This window comes from Phalaenopsis equestris, unplaced genomic scaffold, assembly GCF_001263595.1.
Source record: "Phalaenopsis equestris unplaced genomic scaffold, ASM126359v1 Scaffold000006, whole genome shotgun sequence".
Taxonomy (NCBI): Eukaryota; Viridiplantae; Streptophyta; class Magnoliopsida; order Asparagales; family Orchidaceae; genus Phalaenopsis; species Phalaenopsis equestris.
Window position 1 is genome coordinate 1,924,086 of NW_018164448.1, and position 17,641 is coordinate 1,941,726.

Genomic DNA, 17,641 nt, shown 5'->3' on the forward strand with positions numbered 1-17,641 from the left:
CCCACAGGATTCGCTACAAGCTCTTCTTTGTAGCACCTCCAGATTTAGTTTTAGTTTTGAAAACGCACCTAACCACTAGGTTATCCCCAACTAAGGCATGGTGTATATCAAAATAACTAAACATGCAGTATAAAAGAAAAGAACAGTATAGTGTACAGTAGAAAGAAAAGACAATATAGCATGCTGAAAGAAGAGTGTATCGTGCTAAAAATAACAGTATAACATGCTGGGAAAGTAATATAGCATGCTTTTAAATAAATAAATAAAAACTACAAGGTAAATCACACCTGTAAATTTGAGAAGTCTGCTGCTCCTTTAAGCTAGCTATTATTCACTGTATAAAGAAATATTGTTTGGAAACTTCGAGAAAATCGACGAATAAATCCACGACGAAAGATTCGGAAAAATTGACAAATAATAATAAAAAATCTCAGGAAAATCCCGAAAAAAAATCCACGAGTGCTTTGTCCAAAATTCCAAGAAAACATACGAAAAAAAATCCGAAAAGAGGGGACCGCAAGCGCTCGGGTCGGGGCTATGCTCCAATATACATCAGTAATCGGTATATATCAGTATTCGAGGGTCATCAAAGGCTACTCGGTTACCCGGATGCGTAAAGTCCGACACTCCACTGAATGTTCTACTGAACCTTACTTAGGAGGGTATTCCTTAACCCAGGATCGACAATCAACAAGTGGACAACCCAATTTGTAACACCTCTTTAAAACTTAAGTTTTAACATGCATACGTATATCAGGCATACAAAAGACAAGTTGTTTTAATTTTGATTTTGTAATGAAAATATTTTTTATAAATATTGCATCTGTCCTTATCAATTTATTTTATTAATTTTGAAAAACAAATGATTGTCCACAAGTCGATCACGTCACCGAGCCTAGGACTACCAACAGCCTAAGAAGGTACGGGTCCCCTCTAGTCTTATTCTAGTCTTATGTCGTTTCATCCTACAGTTCATCAGGTCCCAGAATTGAGTCCTGGTGTTATAGGATGAGATATCATTCTACTCTACCACCGGCGTGTCTTTGTCATCATCGCCCTGGCCAACCAATCGAGCGAAGGAAGGAATCGACACCATAAATGAGGAGAACGTATAGCCTCGAGAAGGAGAAGCGTCGGCCAGCTCGCCAACTTGTCTCCTGCAATTGGAGAGTCGAGCGGCTAATTTGCCACATGAAGAAGGGGAAGAGACGGGAGAGCGTGTCGCATACTCGAACGGCAGAGAAAAGCCGCGTGGATCAACCATGGAAGCTAGGACACGGGCGAGAGGGACAGCCGAGCGCTTCACCTGTTCGAACCCGTGAATGGGTCGAATAGATGGTGAAGGGTGTGGGTGGAGTCGTAAATAAGGCTTAGGGTTTAATGTAATTATAATTTATGGGTAAAGTTTATAAAGAGTTTTTAATATTTTTGGAAAATAAAAAATAATTTGTGTTTTATTCGTGCGTCGTAACTTATTGAATATAGATGTCTTTTCTAGAAATTTTTGACATTTCGGACGCGCTGGCGAGGTCCGTTTCGCCGTCGGAGGTCATCCGGAGAAGTTCGTATTTTCACCCGTCCTTTAGGCTCAATTGAAGACCGACCTCGTGCAATTTTGTAAATTTTGTGCATTTGGTGTGTGTATGTGACGAAAAAGTCGTGACGATGTTTTCCTAGGGCTTGAAATCCTATTAAGAACTTCTCCCTGAGTCTTCACATAATAGTCCTTAACCGCTCGTACATAAGACGATGGTTTTGGGTCATAAATGCTAGACATTATAGGAAATATAGAAAGTGTTTTTTTTTTTTAATTTCTAAAAATTGTGGGTATCAATTCTAGTTTTCTAAGATAGTCAATAAAAACTCCTAGAGCTAGATCCTAGGATCCTAGAAAAAAGAGTAGTAATGACCTCAAAAATGAGGTCAACACATACTCTCCCCATGTACCATTAATTCAGACGTTAATTTCTCTATATGTTGCCTTGCCTCCATCGCTTGGAAGGAGGAAGGTCGCTGATGCTACTCCCCAAAAGTATATGGTTTCCTGCTTCAAATGCTGATAACTCTTATAAGTATTGATTTTTTGTTCAGTGAGTACTTCCATTCACAACTATCATGTCGTCAACATTTCTGTAAAGTCTACCCAGCAATTACATATTTCATCTCCAATTTGTGTTGTCACTTAGATTATGAGAAGAGGAGAATACGATCAAAGACATACCTTTTTGGCTTTCTATGTTGAGGTGAACCTTCTATGAGGTTTTTTTAATAATTAAAAATTGTTCGGTCATCCTATAATATTATAATTAGGCGGACTCTCATGGACTTTAACAAGAGTTGAAGGGAATAGGTTGAGTTTTTATTTCAACATGTGTTGAATTTATAAAAGTTTAGAAGAACCTATCGTAGAAATATAAAAAATTATGAGCTGAAAAATAGCTGCAGGAATAGCCACAATTACGACAGCTCTCAAATTGGTAAGAAGCAACAATGATCCCCAAAATCAATTAGGTGAAAGGGGGCAAAAAGAGAGAGAGAAGACTAAACAATGCTGAAAGGCAAGTTAAATGACTAACATTACGAGTAGGAGATAAAAGTACCATGCATGCACTTTAGGGAAGCCTTGTGCGCTATAGGAAGTGGAGTAGAAGGCAGGATTTCCATAATCATGATATGTACTTTTTAGTTTTTTATATGAGAAGTTATGAATCTCCATTTTGTTTTCCCCTCAAATATACACATGGTTGCTCAATGGCATGTTTTAACATTATTAACAAGAAGGCAGCCACAAAGTCCTAGTTTCAACATTAGGAATCCAATCAAAAACAGGTATCCTAATTTTGCAAGCACAATAAATTTGCACGAGTCAAACTTTCAACTCCGAAGATTGCATGTTGTTCAACAAAATATAAATCCCATATCTCAAGTGAACTAAATATAATTTCCTTACAACTCTCTCTCTCTCTCTCTCTCTCTTGCTTGCACATGCTCACTCACACATTTTTGTGCATGTTAACGGCTATAATTTGAAATTCTCTCTCCCCCTTCTCTCTCTCTCTCTAGCACATGTGCATGCGCGTGCACACTCTTGAGATGTGTCATACTCATCCATCACCTGACATGTAAGAGGATGTTGACTCGTGGACTAAACCACTATAAATTTATGCCACATTTATTGCTATTTTTTAATTGCCTCCTCATAGAATGACTATAACCCAATATTTTCTCTCATTCTCTTACATAACTCATGAGCACGTGGCTTTTTCTAAGTTTTCTTTGAAAAAAAGGTTCTCATAGTTTACACCACAAAAGTCTATTTTCAACTATCTCATCTTCAATAGATATAACTCCAACTATTCATATAATATAGTCATTCGTTAATTCATCCTTCCTAATTTTGTTACAAAATCAACTTCACATTCTCATCTATGTCATTCTAAATTTAGCTACCGAAGACTTTATTATCTAACACTAAAATCAATACAACACTTGCATCTTTGTAAAATTTGTCCTAGAGGCTCTATAATGTCCTCTTAACATGTAGCAATCTTGAGGCAGCTCAACATTTTAACCACTCAACACAAGTATATTCGCACTCTTCTAATTTAATAGCTTTAAAGTGCTAAACATATCACATTTAGATATCACTATTTTTTCTAAAACATCTTGACTAAAAAGTATACAACTTGACAGTGTGTATCGTATATTCAGTCTTTGTTTTAATAATTGTAAGTAATTTATCTTCTAAAAATTTTATTCAATGACTTTTTGCCTGTTTTAGCATTTATCTCATTGATTAGAGACTGTTATCTACAAAAAACACGCACTTAAGGCATCTTCCTTTGACTAACATTTGTAAGCTTTTCCACAAGTAATACAAAATATATGCCCAAGTCACCCTAGAAGCGAAAGGTATAGGCTATAAATCAATCAGTGAACAGAAAGTTTTGCATTAAAAGCTATAGGTTTGACAATGGCATGGACACTAGAGTTAAAAAAAAAAAAAAAACATTGCAATTTAAATATCATTCAAAAATGTTCACTAAAGTAAATCAACATTCCTTTAAATACATAATTTCTCATCTCATATGGAGATTAAAGAGTCATGCTTGAAGATTAGCTACCTCAACAGCAGACTGGACAAGATTTGCATGTTCTATGGGTAATTTCAACCAAACACCTTTTTTCCCCTGGAAGAAAAAACATTTCAAAAAATAACCCAAGCAGGTATCATCACATAAAAGAGTTATGAATTAATAATGCATGCAGTTTGGGATGATTAAGTATAAAGAAATAGTTTAAAATCCTAGATAAGTAGAGTTTATCTTTCAACAAGGAAGAATAAAAATTGTTGAATCAACGGTATTGGGAGCAGGCTTATTGTTACTTTTTAGCAGAAGATAACTGGCAGCAGAAATTTTTTAATATGGTGAGGATGGAGGGTGGGCATGGAGAGATAAAATTGTCATGCAAAAATAATTGAAAAAGCAAGAACAAATCAAAGAATTTAACAAAGTACAGAAGAATGTCAATAAACATGGAATTTAACACCAAATTTAACTATTAATAGGAGAAAATAACAATGAGGATTCCATAAAAATAAATAAAATTATTGATATATGGTTCGGGTCCATGACGGTGGTAATTAATTTTCAACGATTAAAGATTTTAAAATAGAATGATAAACTTGCTTTCTGTTTCCTCATCCGAATCAGCTTATGTACTATTAATTAAGTAGAAATTAATTTTTCATGTTGTGTTCTAAAATTCAAAATGCACTCAAAGCTTTAGCTATATTTTTTGGTGTTGATTCTAAAATAACACCAAATGATATTTAATATAATTCTTTGTAAGGACTGCGTGAAATTACTTCACTTGCTTATAAATCATGATTGAATCACTCACCTGTTGCCTCCACTGTGATATTGATGCCTTTAATGAAGAGAGAAAAGAATCAGAACTCATTGGGGCACCATTTATTTCAACAACTACTCCTCCGTGGTCATCACTTCTTCCGGGAAGAATCTCAGCATCAGACAACAAAGGCGACATATTGGATGAAGAATTTACTGAGGCTGATGAAAACTTTTCATTCAACTGACCTGTGAGTCTTCTCATGAAACCTGGTGGAACTTGCAGAAGAAAAGCACAACTAAGCAAATCATTTTTTATTATACAATTAACATAACAATTTTATAATGGTTAGTCAATAAAAAAAAATGAACCAATTTGCACGGATTAAGTGGAAGTTTGACAGTTGGGCTAAAATAGCGTTTAGTTTCATTCAAAGAACCTGTGATTATCCCTTAAACTTATGCTTTGCTTTCTAATGGAAACCATCAAATAAATCATAAAGTTTACCATGCAAATTAAACAACTATAAATGAAGGTAAAATCAGATTAATGGGAAAGCAAAATGAAACAAACAAGTGGAGCTAAATGTGCATAACTTAAAAGCTTGGGATTTGGGGTTGCTTAGTTCCAACGCAATAGGGCCAATTGTTACGGCTGATAAAAGTGAGTGATCAGCAAGTAAATTAGATTACTTTTGCAATAAACTTAAAGGTATCAGTACAATTATTAGTCAAGAAAAAGACAAAAGTATCATATTGCCTTTATTTACATGACCTAAGGATATTTTACACCAAAAATAATCAATCAACTCGAATCAATCATCAAGGATCCAATATTCACACTCAAATCGAGTCACAAGGAAGAATGATGCCACAGTATGAAATATTCACCCCGGATAAATCAATGAAACTTTAAATCAAAGTAAAAATCAACATAAAAAATGAGATTAAATCAAACTAAACATTCAAAGGCACTGAAAATCAAGCTACATTAGCTCGCAGGACAAAGTAATTGAAATCGTTTGACTCCAAAACATGTATATTTCAGCAAGAAGAAAAATGCCCATAACGTTTACTTTGAGAAAAATCAAAGAGTTCTGACAGAAACTCCAGCACCCATTTAAACATATATCGCATGGATATTACATATTGCAATAAGATAATAACTTTTTGTCACTGATCATAAAATACTGAGATATAGATGGAATTGAACAATTAAATAGTGAAGAGAAGCGGTTCATTCCAAACAAAAACCTAAGGAAAACCCATAAGTGAAACACAGATGACCAGGAAAATAATCAAGGCAAGTATATAGAGTGCCAACAATAAAACTAAATTCCCTCAACAACAAAGCAATCTGAACTTTTTACTCTCTAGAAAACTCATAACTTTTAGCTTGAAAGCTCCAACAATATCATGGGGTAAGTATCCAACCATGGGCAAATTAAAAAATTGCACAAGTCCCTACAATGTTGTTCTTTTTGTACTGAATTCATCTCAGCCACAGCACCTTAACAGCTCACCTCATACTAGCTGAACATCATGAAGCTGCAAATGATGTCACCGCAAACTCTTCCTATAAAAAGCATAATGTACACAGTATAAAGTGAGTAATAAGAATCACAGAAAAGGGGTAAGTTCAGCTCACACTCTGAGCATCTCGGGTACCTAGCTTCTCATCTCTTCGCTCACATTTTCTCCCATACCTCCCCTCTCTCATTTTCAAGTTCCTTTATAAGGTTTTGTCGAGGGTGGATTCATCCTTCTGCTACAATCAAATGATGGATTTTGTCCTGCTGTAGCTTGGGCAAGCGATCCTTCTGATGCTATGTGAGAAGCATCATTCCTCCGCATGTGGTATGTGCCTTCCCTGTGGAGATCAATGGTAGCAGGCTTTGTATACATAGACGCCTTCTACATCTCAGGTATGTAATTGTCCCGCCTTGTTATAAATTCATTTTTATATTGTATATGTCAAGCTCACCATTCTCTCACGGATTCACAACGGCCCTGTACTCCAAATAATCCACCGCATACATTATATATCTACAAAATGACAGACGCTATCATTCCTCCATCCCTAAAGTTTCTCATGTTTCAACTCAAAACCATCTCCCCCACCCCGCTTATAGCCAAATGCTATCTCATCTGGAAAACCCGGACATTGAATTATTCTCCGCAAATGCATTTGACTAATTCTTTGACGACACCGCCCACCATCGTCTCAATCAATTACCTCGGGTCTTGGACAACCTCAACCCAATCCTGACTATATTCTCTTAAATCAAATGGATCAAAATCCCGCTACAGACCTCATCTCCACTCTCTCCAATTCCCTCTTTACATAATTACTAAATATCCAATCCAGCTCCAAAATATGGTGAACTCTTAAAAAGAGACTGAAATCTTCAAATAGATCGAGAGTTATTCAACTTGAAAATGAACTCAATTGCTTTACCATGGGAAAATCAAACCATGACCCATACCTCACTGCAATCAAATCTCTTGTTAACAATATCACCATAGCTTGCACCACACTCGATACTGAAAACATCATTCTCCACATCCTCAATGACCTTCCACCCACCTATCAAGCCTTCAAACAGTTATCTGAACCAACTAAACACCCATCTACATAAATGATTTGTATTCCCTATTGTACAACGTTGGAAAACAACATTCTTGCTTATTCACCCAAAGATAATCTTGTCCATTATAAACTAATCAATGCAAAACTTCTCGGAGCAGACCCATCTCCACCCAACGAATCCACTACACACCCAAACGGCAGTCACTCTATAATATATGCCAAATCTGCAGCAAATGAGGTTACCCTGGCACTATCAGTTGGCATAAATCCAATCTACACTACAAACCAACTCCCCCTCAACAGGCTCTATTATCCACCCACAACCTTCCAAGACTGGTTGCATGATCATAGAGCTTCTTCACATCTGAAACTTAATCAAGACGCCATGCAACACTACCATCCCTATTCCAAATCAAAACAGGTTATAGTCGGAAACACGCATTTGGTTCCTAACTTCCATGCTGGCAAAAAGCAATCTTCCCACACCAACCCATAAGCTCACTCTCTTCCATTATACTATGTTCTTCAACTCTCCAAAAAACTTCTTTTTGTTCACAAATTGGCTAATGATAATTGTTGATTCACCTTTAACTCCACTAGTTTTCGCATCCAAAAAAAAGCATACCAACAAGCACCTCCTCCAAGACAACACACATAATGGATTCTACTTACTACCCATGCAGTCATTTTCAATCACCATGCTAAAATTTACTACTATTGTTATTCCTTGGCATCAATGGTTCAACCATTCTAAGCAACGCATTACCACTTCTATCTCCCATACCGATGAATCGTTACATATTTCCACTTTTTTCTTTCTTGCAATGCTTGTACTTCATCAAAAAATCACAAACTTCCCATTACAAAAAGCACTTATTCATATCTTCCTCTAGAATTGATACAAACAGATGTATGGGGTCCATCCCCAACTCCCTCGATCAATGATTACAAATATTATATTTTGTTTATTGATGCATATTATCACTACTATTGGATATACCTATGGTCAAAATTTAAAACAATGGAAAAAAATTATACATTTCGGAAATTGGTTGAATATTAGTTCACACATTAAATATATTTAATCTAATGGAGAAGTTGAATACTGCTCAAATACAATCCGCTTAAATCTACAAAACCATGATACCAGTAAAAGATTTACTTGCCTTCATAAACCCTAACAAAATGACACTATTGAAAATCAAGATTATCATCTTCAAGACACCACTTGCACAGTTCTACTCTACTCAGCTATTCTGTATCAATTCTGAAATAGCACACTCCTCGCTTAAAATTACTTAATAAATAGACTGTCATTCATATTTAACAAAATGTTCTCCTCCTATTAGCTAGCATACAAACAATAATCAATCTATGGTCATCTTTGAGTATTTGGTTGCACTTGCTTCCGTGGTAACCATCCCATTTCCGTAAAAAACTTGAAGGTCATTTGAAAACAGTGGAAAAAAATATAAGAGGGCTGAATCACTTTTCTATATTAATGTACAGCTATTTAAAGAGTTTTAACTAGGGACAAAAAAGATAGCTAATCTCCCTAATTAAGGAGAAATATACTATTCAACTAACTACCCTAATATAGAAGAAAATAAATAGTGATTCCTAACATCACTCATACAATTCATAAACCTCTAAATATAGAGTATAACAAAAATGGACTATAATCATAATTATTTTATGAAATCTTTCAACACTCCCCCTCAAGCTGGCATGAAGATGTCACTCAATGCGAGCTTGCTAACTAGATTCTCGTGTTGCACTTTGGAAAGAGATTTTGTTAGTATATTTGTTGTTTGGCTAGCAGTGGATATGTAGGACATACATATCACACCACTATCTATCTTCTCCTTGATGAAATGTTTGTCAACTTCTACATGTTTTGTTCTGTCATGTAGAACTGAATTATGAGTTATAGACATTGCAGTATTGTTGTCACATTAAACTTTAATAGGTGTTGGTATATGAATCTTCAACTCTTCCAGGAGTTTTTTTATCCATAACACTTCATAGAATCCATGTGCCACCGAGCGGAATTTTGCTTCAGAACTACTTCTTGTCACAACACTTTGGATTTTACTTTTCAAAGTAACCAAATTTTCATCTACAAAAGTACAATAACCTGAGGTGGATCTTCTATCATTTACATCTCTTGTCCAATCTGCATCTGTGTAGGCCTCTATCAGAAGATGTTCTCCCTTTTTAAACAAAATTCCTTTTCCAATAGTTCTTTAGAGGTATCTCAAAGTTTTGAATGCAGCTTCAAAGTGAGTAGGTCCAGGTGAATGCATGAATTGACTCACAACACTCACTGCAAAGTCTATGTGAGGTCGAGTTTGAGCCAAATAGATTAGTCGCCCTACCAATCTTTGATAGCATGCTTTGTCCATTACCTCATTGGTTATTGTTGTCTTCAACTTTACATTAGGTTCATTTGGCGTATATGCTGCCTTGCAACTTTTCATTCATGTTTCTTTGAGTAAATCAAGTACATATTTACATTGATTGACAAAATTACCTCCTTAGATCTTGCAAACACTATTCCAAGGAAATATTTCAGTTTTCCCAAGTTCATAATATCAAATTCAGCTTCAAGTTTCATCTTCAAGTTGTTAATCTCAAGAGAATCATCCCCTGTCGTGATTATGTCATCTACATACACAATCACAATGACTACTTTATCATTGATGAAATGTTTGAAAAAAGAGTGTGATCAGTTTGGCTTTGAGAAAATTCATGTCTCTTTATAACAACACAAAAACGCTCAAACCAAGCTCTAGGAGACTGTTTTAACCCATACAAAGTTTTTTTTTAATTTGCACGCTTTACCTTTTCCAAATTTTTCTTCAAATCTGGGTGGCAGGTCCATATATACTTCTTCTTGCAATTCTCCATTTAAAAACACATTCTTCACATCAAATTGATGAAGTGGTCAGTTGAAGTTAACTGCAAGAGAAAGAAGTGCTCTAATAGAGTTAATTTTAGCAACAGGGGCAAAAGCCAATTGGTAATCAATACCATGAGTTTGAGTGAATCATTTTGCTACTAGCCTCGTTTTGTGTCTCTCCACACTTCCATCAGCTTTAAAATTCACCGTGAACACTCATTTGCACCCAACCGTCTCTTTGTATTTAGGTAGATCAATGGCAGTCCAAGTGTTATTTTTTTTAAGAGCATTTATTTCTTCTATCACAGCTAATCTCCAACTCGGTTCACCTAATGCTTTATAAATAGTTCTCGGAACAAGCATATTAGAAACCCTAAACACAAATGCTATATGATTTTTTGATAGTTTTCATATGACAAGTATTGTGATAGGATGTTTCATGTCTGTTCGGATTAATTTTCTTAAAATAATTGAAAGATCAAGGGGATTGAAGTAGAGGGAATGTTACTCTGAGTTGTAGGGTCATTATTCGGCAAAGTTGATTGAACCTCTGCTGAGGAAATAACTGGGGTTGTAACTTTATGGAGTTTCTTCCTAGTATAAACCTGCAGTTCATGTTGAGGATTATGGTCCATTGGATTATGGCCTGTTGGAAGTACTTCTCCCCGTCTCTGATAAAGTAACATCTGGTAAAATATGATTAGTAGTGTTGGGCCTAGTTTCCATATCAGAATTAATTAAAGAAATCGGTAAAGTTTCCCAAAAATTATTTTATTCAACTAAGTTCTCCCCCTGAAGAAAATTCTTTTGAAAAAAAGAGTGATCCTCAACAAACTTGACATCCATGCTCTCAAAAAATTTCTTTATAACTGGATTAAAACATTTGTACCCACGTTTATTGGAAGCATAACAAATAAAAACACATTTTTCAGCTTTAGGATCAAGTTTTGAGCGAAACACATTTGGGACATGCACATAGCAAACACATCCAAAAACCTTTAAAGAAAGATCAGCTGTTATCTTAGATGTGAAAAAATAATTTTTCAAGGCTTGTAAAGATGTCTCAAATTTCAGAACTCGATATGGCATTCTGTTTATTAAATAACGGGAGGTAAGGAGTGCATTACCCCAAAGATATTTAGGAACATTCATAGAAAACATAAGTGTTCGGGCAACTTCAAGTAAATGCATATTTTTCCTTTCATCAGTACCATTTTGTTGTGGTGTGTCACGACAAGTAGATTGATGCAAAATACATTTTTCCAAAATAAATGTTCTCAAATATTTGTTGAAATATTTCATCCCAATATTTGTTCTTAGAATGTCATTTTTTGTTTGAAATTGATTTTCAATCATGTGGAAAAAAACTTTAAATCGTTGTTTAATTTCATATTTCTTTTCCAATAAATAAACCCAACAAATTTGTGTGTGATCATCAATAAATGTTACAAACTATTTTTTTCCATAAAATGTGTTAACTTTGGATAGACCCCAAACATCACTATGCAACAAATAAAATGATTTTGAAGCAGAATATGATTTTATTGGAAACGAAACACGATGACTTTTAGCTAAATTACAAGCTTCACAATGAATTCTTGAACAATCAATACTTTTAAATAGTTTACGAAATAAAGATTTGAGATATGGAAAGCTAGGATGTCCTAATCTTTTATAACATAACATAACTTGATTATAGTCAAAGCTTGAACTTGTACTACCTAATACATGAGTTGTTTTATTCGCAGAATCAGTTCCATCATAGTAGTACATCTCATTTATTTCTCTAGCAGTTCAAATCATCTTTCCCCGAGTTCCGGTCCTGAAAAACACAATTGGAAGGAGAAAAAAAGAATGAAATAATCAGTCTTTAGACAATTTGTTAACGGAAAGAAGATTACATGTAAGTTTTAGAACATGTAAGACTGATTTCAGAGAATTTTTTTCTGAAATTTTAATATTTTATTTTCCTGCAATATATGAAAAACTGTCATCAGCTATTCTGATTTTTTCGGAATTGGAACATGGATAATACGAATCAAATAATTGAGAATAGTTTTTCATATGATCAGAGACTCCTGAATCTATAATCCAAAGAGTGGTACTTCCTAGAACAGATAAAGTCAAATGATTACTACATGTTTGTGCTATACAACCGATAGGAGCATTTAATAATGAGCAAGAATTCAGCAGTTTAAGAAGATGATTTAATTGTTCTTTACTAAGTGGAGATGACTCAGCATCATTTGTTGTAAGTGTGCATGTACACCATATTTTTTCCCTTACTATTAGGTGGTTTACCATGCAACTTCCAGCATTTTTCGTGAGTATGACGTGGCTTTCCACAGTGGTCACATTGCAGGTTATTTTTGTCTTCTACACGGTGGTTATGATAAGTTTTCTTACTTACTTGAGCTTCAGAAATAGCCAGTGTTGATCCGTCCACGGACACGGTTGAACCTGCAGTTTTCTTCCCCAACATCACATATCTCTAACTCTCCTCTCCTTACCTCCACAAAAACTTCACCAATTGGAGGCAAGAATTTCTTCCAATTATTCGGTCACGGACCTCGTCATACTCAACGTTTAAAACTGCAAGAAATTTGAAGATTCGGTTAGTATCCACTATCTTCTTGTACTGGTTGGAGTCATCATTTGATTTTCACTCATGATTGTTGAATAAGTTCAGGTCCTGCCAAATCCGCTTAAGAGAGTTGAAATACTTCGTCACAGAATCCTCACCTTGGCAAATTTCCCCAAGTCGTATGGTCAACTCGTAAACTTGGGATTGATTTTTAATATCAGAGTACATTTCTGAAACATTGTCCCATAATTCCTTGGTTGTAGGCTTCCTTGGTTGTAGAGTAACACTAGTAACTTGCACTTATCTCTTCATTCATGGAACTGATCAATCATGTCATTATCATTGAGTTTTACGCATCCCAAATGACAAAAGTTATGTCATTCACGTCATGCTGCTCAGTATCACCTGTGATATAGCCAATCTTTCCTCTTCTTCAGAGATACATGTGAACAAATTGTGACCATCGAAGAAAACTATCGCCATTTAGTCAGCTTGTAGTCATCTGAATGGGATGATTTTCATACGTATTTCTCTTTGTCGGACTGAGATGGCTGAAGAGGTCGGCTTGTCCTAGACGTGACTTCAGACATTTTAGAGATGAAGAACGGTGAACTTGCTCGAGCACGTGTTGTCTATGAGCGTGCAGCAGAAACCCGAGATTCGCCCGCCGAAGCAAAAGATTTCGGCCTTCACAGCCGAAAGGAATTCGAGAAGCGGGATCGCTTCGTCAACCACACGCGCAATGTCTGGGACAGTGCGATTTCCTTTCCCAGCAATTGTGTTGTGAGGGTTCTCTGTCGTGATCCTTTCCAGCGAGACATGATCCACTCGTTGCCTTCCGAGCGAGCTCCAGTTGTAGTTGCTTCGCGACGACGAAGCAGAAGAAAGGAAAAGCAGAGTTCTGGGTCTCTGCACCAACGACTCCGATCACAATCTCGACGAACGAGCAGCAGGCTCTGATACCATGAAAACAGTGGAAAAAAAATATAAGAGGGTTGAATCACTTTTCTATATTGATGTACATATGTTTAAAGAGTTTTAACTAGGGACAAAAAAGACAGCTAATCTCCCTAATTAAGAAGAAATATATTATTCAACTAACTATCCTAATATAGAAGAAAATAAATAGTGATTCCTAAGATCGCTCATACAATTCATAAAACTCTAAATATAGAGTATAACAAATATGGAATATAATCATAATTATTTACAAGATCTTTCAACATCATTCCACTGCTTGTGTATTTCCCCATTATTCTTCTAATCGCAAATGACATCATTTTTATAATCCCCATTTAGGCAAAATCTTAGTCAACCGCCAAGTCAACTTCAATGATACAACACTCCTTTACAAAAACTTAACTCAATCGCTATTGCCACCAACACTTACTACCTCATAGTAGCCCTCACCCCTTACACTAACCCCTACATCCATTACACTCTCACTTCCAGCGGCCAATCAACTAACTCTCCTCACACCAACACAAAGCAACATCTTCCAAACCTCTTCCACTAATGTCCTCCCATTTTTCTCCTGCAACATCCAAGAAACCAATTCTTCTTCACATCTACAATCACAATCACCAATTCTGGCGTCCACTATCCATCCTATGTAAACCAAATTAAAAGCTAGTTCCCCATAAAAACAAATCCTTCATCTTAGTCATTAGCTCCATCCTCCAAATGAAACTGCATGCTAAATCACGGTCTCAAATTTTCTAGATGACAACAAACAAAGTTTGGCAAATTTCTAGAATTACAATAAAAAGGAACTTGATGCTTGGTACCCCCTCAACCTCAGCACGCCATCCTAGGAAGTAAATGGGCGTATAAAATCAAACATAACTCTAATGCGTCTCAAAGATTCAGATGGTAGCATGGCATCGACTAACACTAATCCTTCAATCTAATGGCCAAGCGTCCAACTATTCGCATTATCCTCATTCTTGTAGTCCATCGCAAGTGCCCATTTAGCACCTCGATATTGCCAACGCCGTCCTTCACAACAACTTTTATGACCATCTATATATTCACCAATCTCCAGTGTTAGTCTACATTCTATAGACATCTCCTCATATATAGCTTTAATCTCAGCTCAAGTGATCCTTCCTCACTAAATTAGCATCGACACAATGTACACCTTTACCTCCTCACCTATGTGGATGACATCCTGATAACTAGGAATCAATCGTTGGCAATTTGTGATCTCATCCACAACCTTGGCCTTGCCTCCAGCAGCAAACAATTGGGTAACATATTGCAATTTCTAAGAATATAAGTTCGTCCCTCCTCCATCAGCACAATCACCTTGCTAGCAATCTTAAAAATACTATTATGACGTAGTGTTAACATGATCTTATTCATTTTCCCTCAAAACAACATTCTCACTTCGGCCCAACAATTCCTTGTATATCCTTTTCAATACCGATAGCCAGTAGGCTCACTTCTATATCTTTTCATTACTCAATCTGATATCGCTTGTGCAATCAACCAATTCAACAAATGCCTGCATCAACCTATAGGTCATCATTAACAACTCACGAAACAGCACCCTCACTATCTCAAAGGTACGTCCACCTACGACCTTCCTATCTCAACAAGTGACCTTACTCTTCACCCCTACTCTAACTCTAATTGGGTCGGGAATGCACAAGACTGAAAGTCTATCACTAGCCGTTGCTTTTTCCCTGGCTCCATACTTTTTTCTTACATTATAAAGAAACAACCCACAGTTGTCAGATCCTCCCCCAAATCACAACACAAAGTCTTGCCACTGCCACATCTGATGTTCTATGGCTTTGTCATCTTCTCAGGAAACTAAATTGCCCATCCTCTCAGCCTACTCCAATTTACTTTGATATTACCTCCACAATCTCATCGGCTAACAGACCAATCTTCCATGCTGGGATGAAACCGTTGAAGTATACTACCACTTTATCAAGGGACATCTCAAATTCAATAAAATAATCATATTACATATCATGAAGACAACCAAAACATCAACATCTTCACCAAATCAGTCTCCTCCTCTCAGTCACCAATTTCTTCAAAGCAAGCTGACAATAGTTCGACCACATCTTCACCTTGAAGGGGGGTACCACTTCACCAAGATAATCTGCCCTTTCTGTACTAAATTCATCTCAGCCACAACTCCTTAACAGCTCACCTCATCCTAGCCCAATAACATAAGCAGACAACCTTATCACTTCACCGCCTATACACTCACACTCTCTCTATACATAACTTACTGTACACATCGAAAGATGAGCAATAAGAATCAGAAATCTACTTTTCGGAAACTGTTATACCTTTATTGCAAATTTATCTCTACAATTACAAACAATTGAAGGCTGAACAAAAGCAGAAACTAATAGGCAAAATAACTCGGCTCCACAAATAACACCAATACAAATTAGACAAAAGAAACATAAAGGGAATGGGGAACAAACACCTCTGGAGATTCTATTTTGATGGTCGAAACATCGGAGCCACTTTCGCATCTGTGGGACCGAAACCAACAATGGCTTTCGGCAAAAAGCCCGGATAGAGAGGCAGTGGCCTACCGTCCCATTACAGAGCAAAGGAGCACGAGATCTTAGCATCTGAAGCAAAAGTAGCAGCCCTAAAAAACAGTTCGATTGAGGTAAAAGGGAATGATTTTGGCGACTCGCTGATCATCGCCGGTCGAGGCATCACCGCTGGTTGGAGTCAGCGAGTCCACGCCTAGCTGGGCCCTGCGTTGACGGCAATGTAAAGAATGACAGCCATAATAATTTCTCATTATTTTTTTCTTGTTTGTGTGGTATAATTATTTGATGCAGGCAAAATGTCCGGTCATCTAAGTCAGCCATCCAATACTCACAGTTTTTCTTATTAAAATTCAAGAAATTAAGAAATTCGACAATATTTTTCATCAAGAAGTTAGGGATTTGAACCAAGTTTTTATTCATGATATAATGACTGTAGTTGCGTGTTAGTTTTCCACTCTCAAGTCATGGATTCAAATCTCGCATGTTGCCCTTTTGGCTCATGTTTCTTGGAGAACAAAAATGATGTATTGCATGACACCCAATGAACATGGTCAAAATTGTCTCTTTTCTTTGCCCGTTCATTCGAGGGTTTGCTACGACAGTATGCATATATTGGATATGAAGATCCGTTGCAGAAAGATATGAAGACTTTCCTGAAGAATTATGTTTTATTGTCGGCGATAATCTTCACAGGGAGACCGAAGCGATGGACAATATACTTTCAAACAACCTACTTGGCATTGAATTTAGTGATCTTGGAAAACGACTCAACTTCAACCCGATGAGTGAAGTAGTTGGTAGCTAGAAAGATGAACTTACACTATTTGGTAACTATCAGGAATGGTCCAATGAGGTTCACCCGCATTGGGCGAAAGGTTAGGGGCTCAGAAGGAATGTCAGTTCTACTGGCGACGTATGGGCAAGATTGGAGTGTACTTGACAACTTTTGCATTGTTGTACGAAATCCATTGCATCTTGCTTGATTGCGGTCCAGTAAAATATTTGTCTCGATATCTTAAAGGTGAGAGCTTTACCACATAGGTGCTCCTGCATATCCTGAAATGTTCCTTACATAGAGTGTAACCGGTTTCAGATGATAGAAGACATTTGAGATATGAACTCGCAAATATTTTCTTATATAGTTCATCCTAAATAGTGATGAAGTTGGTGACCATACGACAG

At 36.4% G+C, this 17,641-nt stretch overlaps 1 protein-coding gene across 1 annotated transcript in view; it reads right to left on the reverse strand.

Moving 5' to 3' along the window:
• The window catches only part of LOC110018205 (nudix hydrolase 10-like), a 31,640-nt gene extending 14,958 nt beyond the window's left edge, over positions 1–16,682 (reverse strand). Inside the window, exons 1-3 of the mRNA XM_020715449.1 lie at positions 16,381–16,682; positions 4,906–5,132; positions 4,125–4,190 (exon numbers count right to left, since the gene is read on the reverse strand). Of these exons, the coding sequence (XP_020571108.1) occupies positions 4,125–4,190; positions 4,906–5,132; positions 16,381–16,531 (444 nt within the window). The 5' untranslated portion in view covers positions 16,532–16,682. The remainder of the gene's footprint in view (positions 1–4,124; positions 4,191–4,905; positions 5,133–16,380) is intronic.
• Positions 16,683–17,641: the final 959 nt, after the last annotated feature.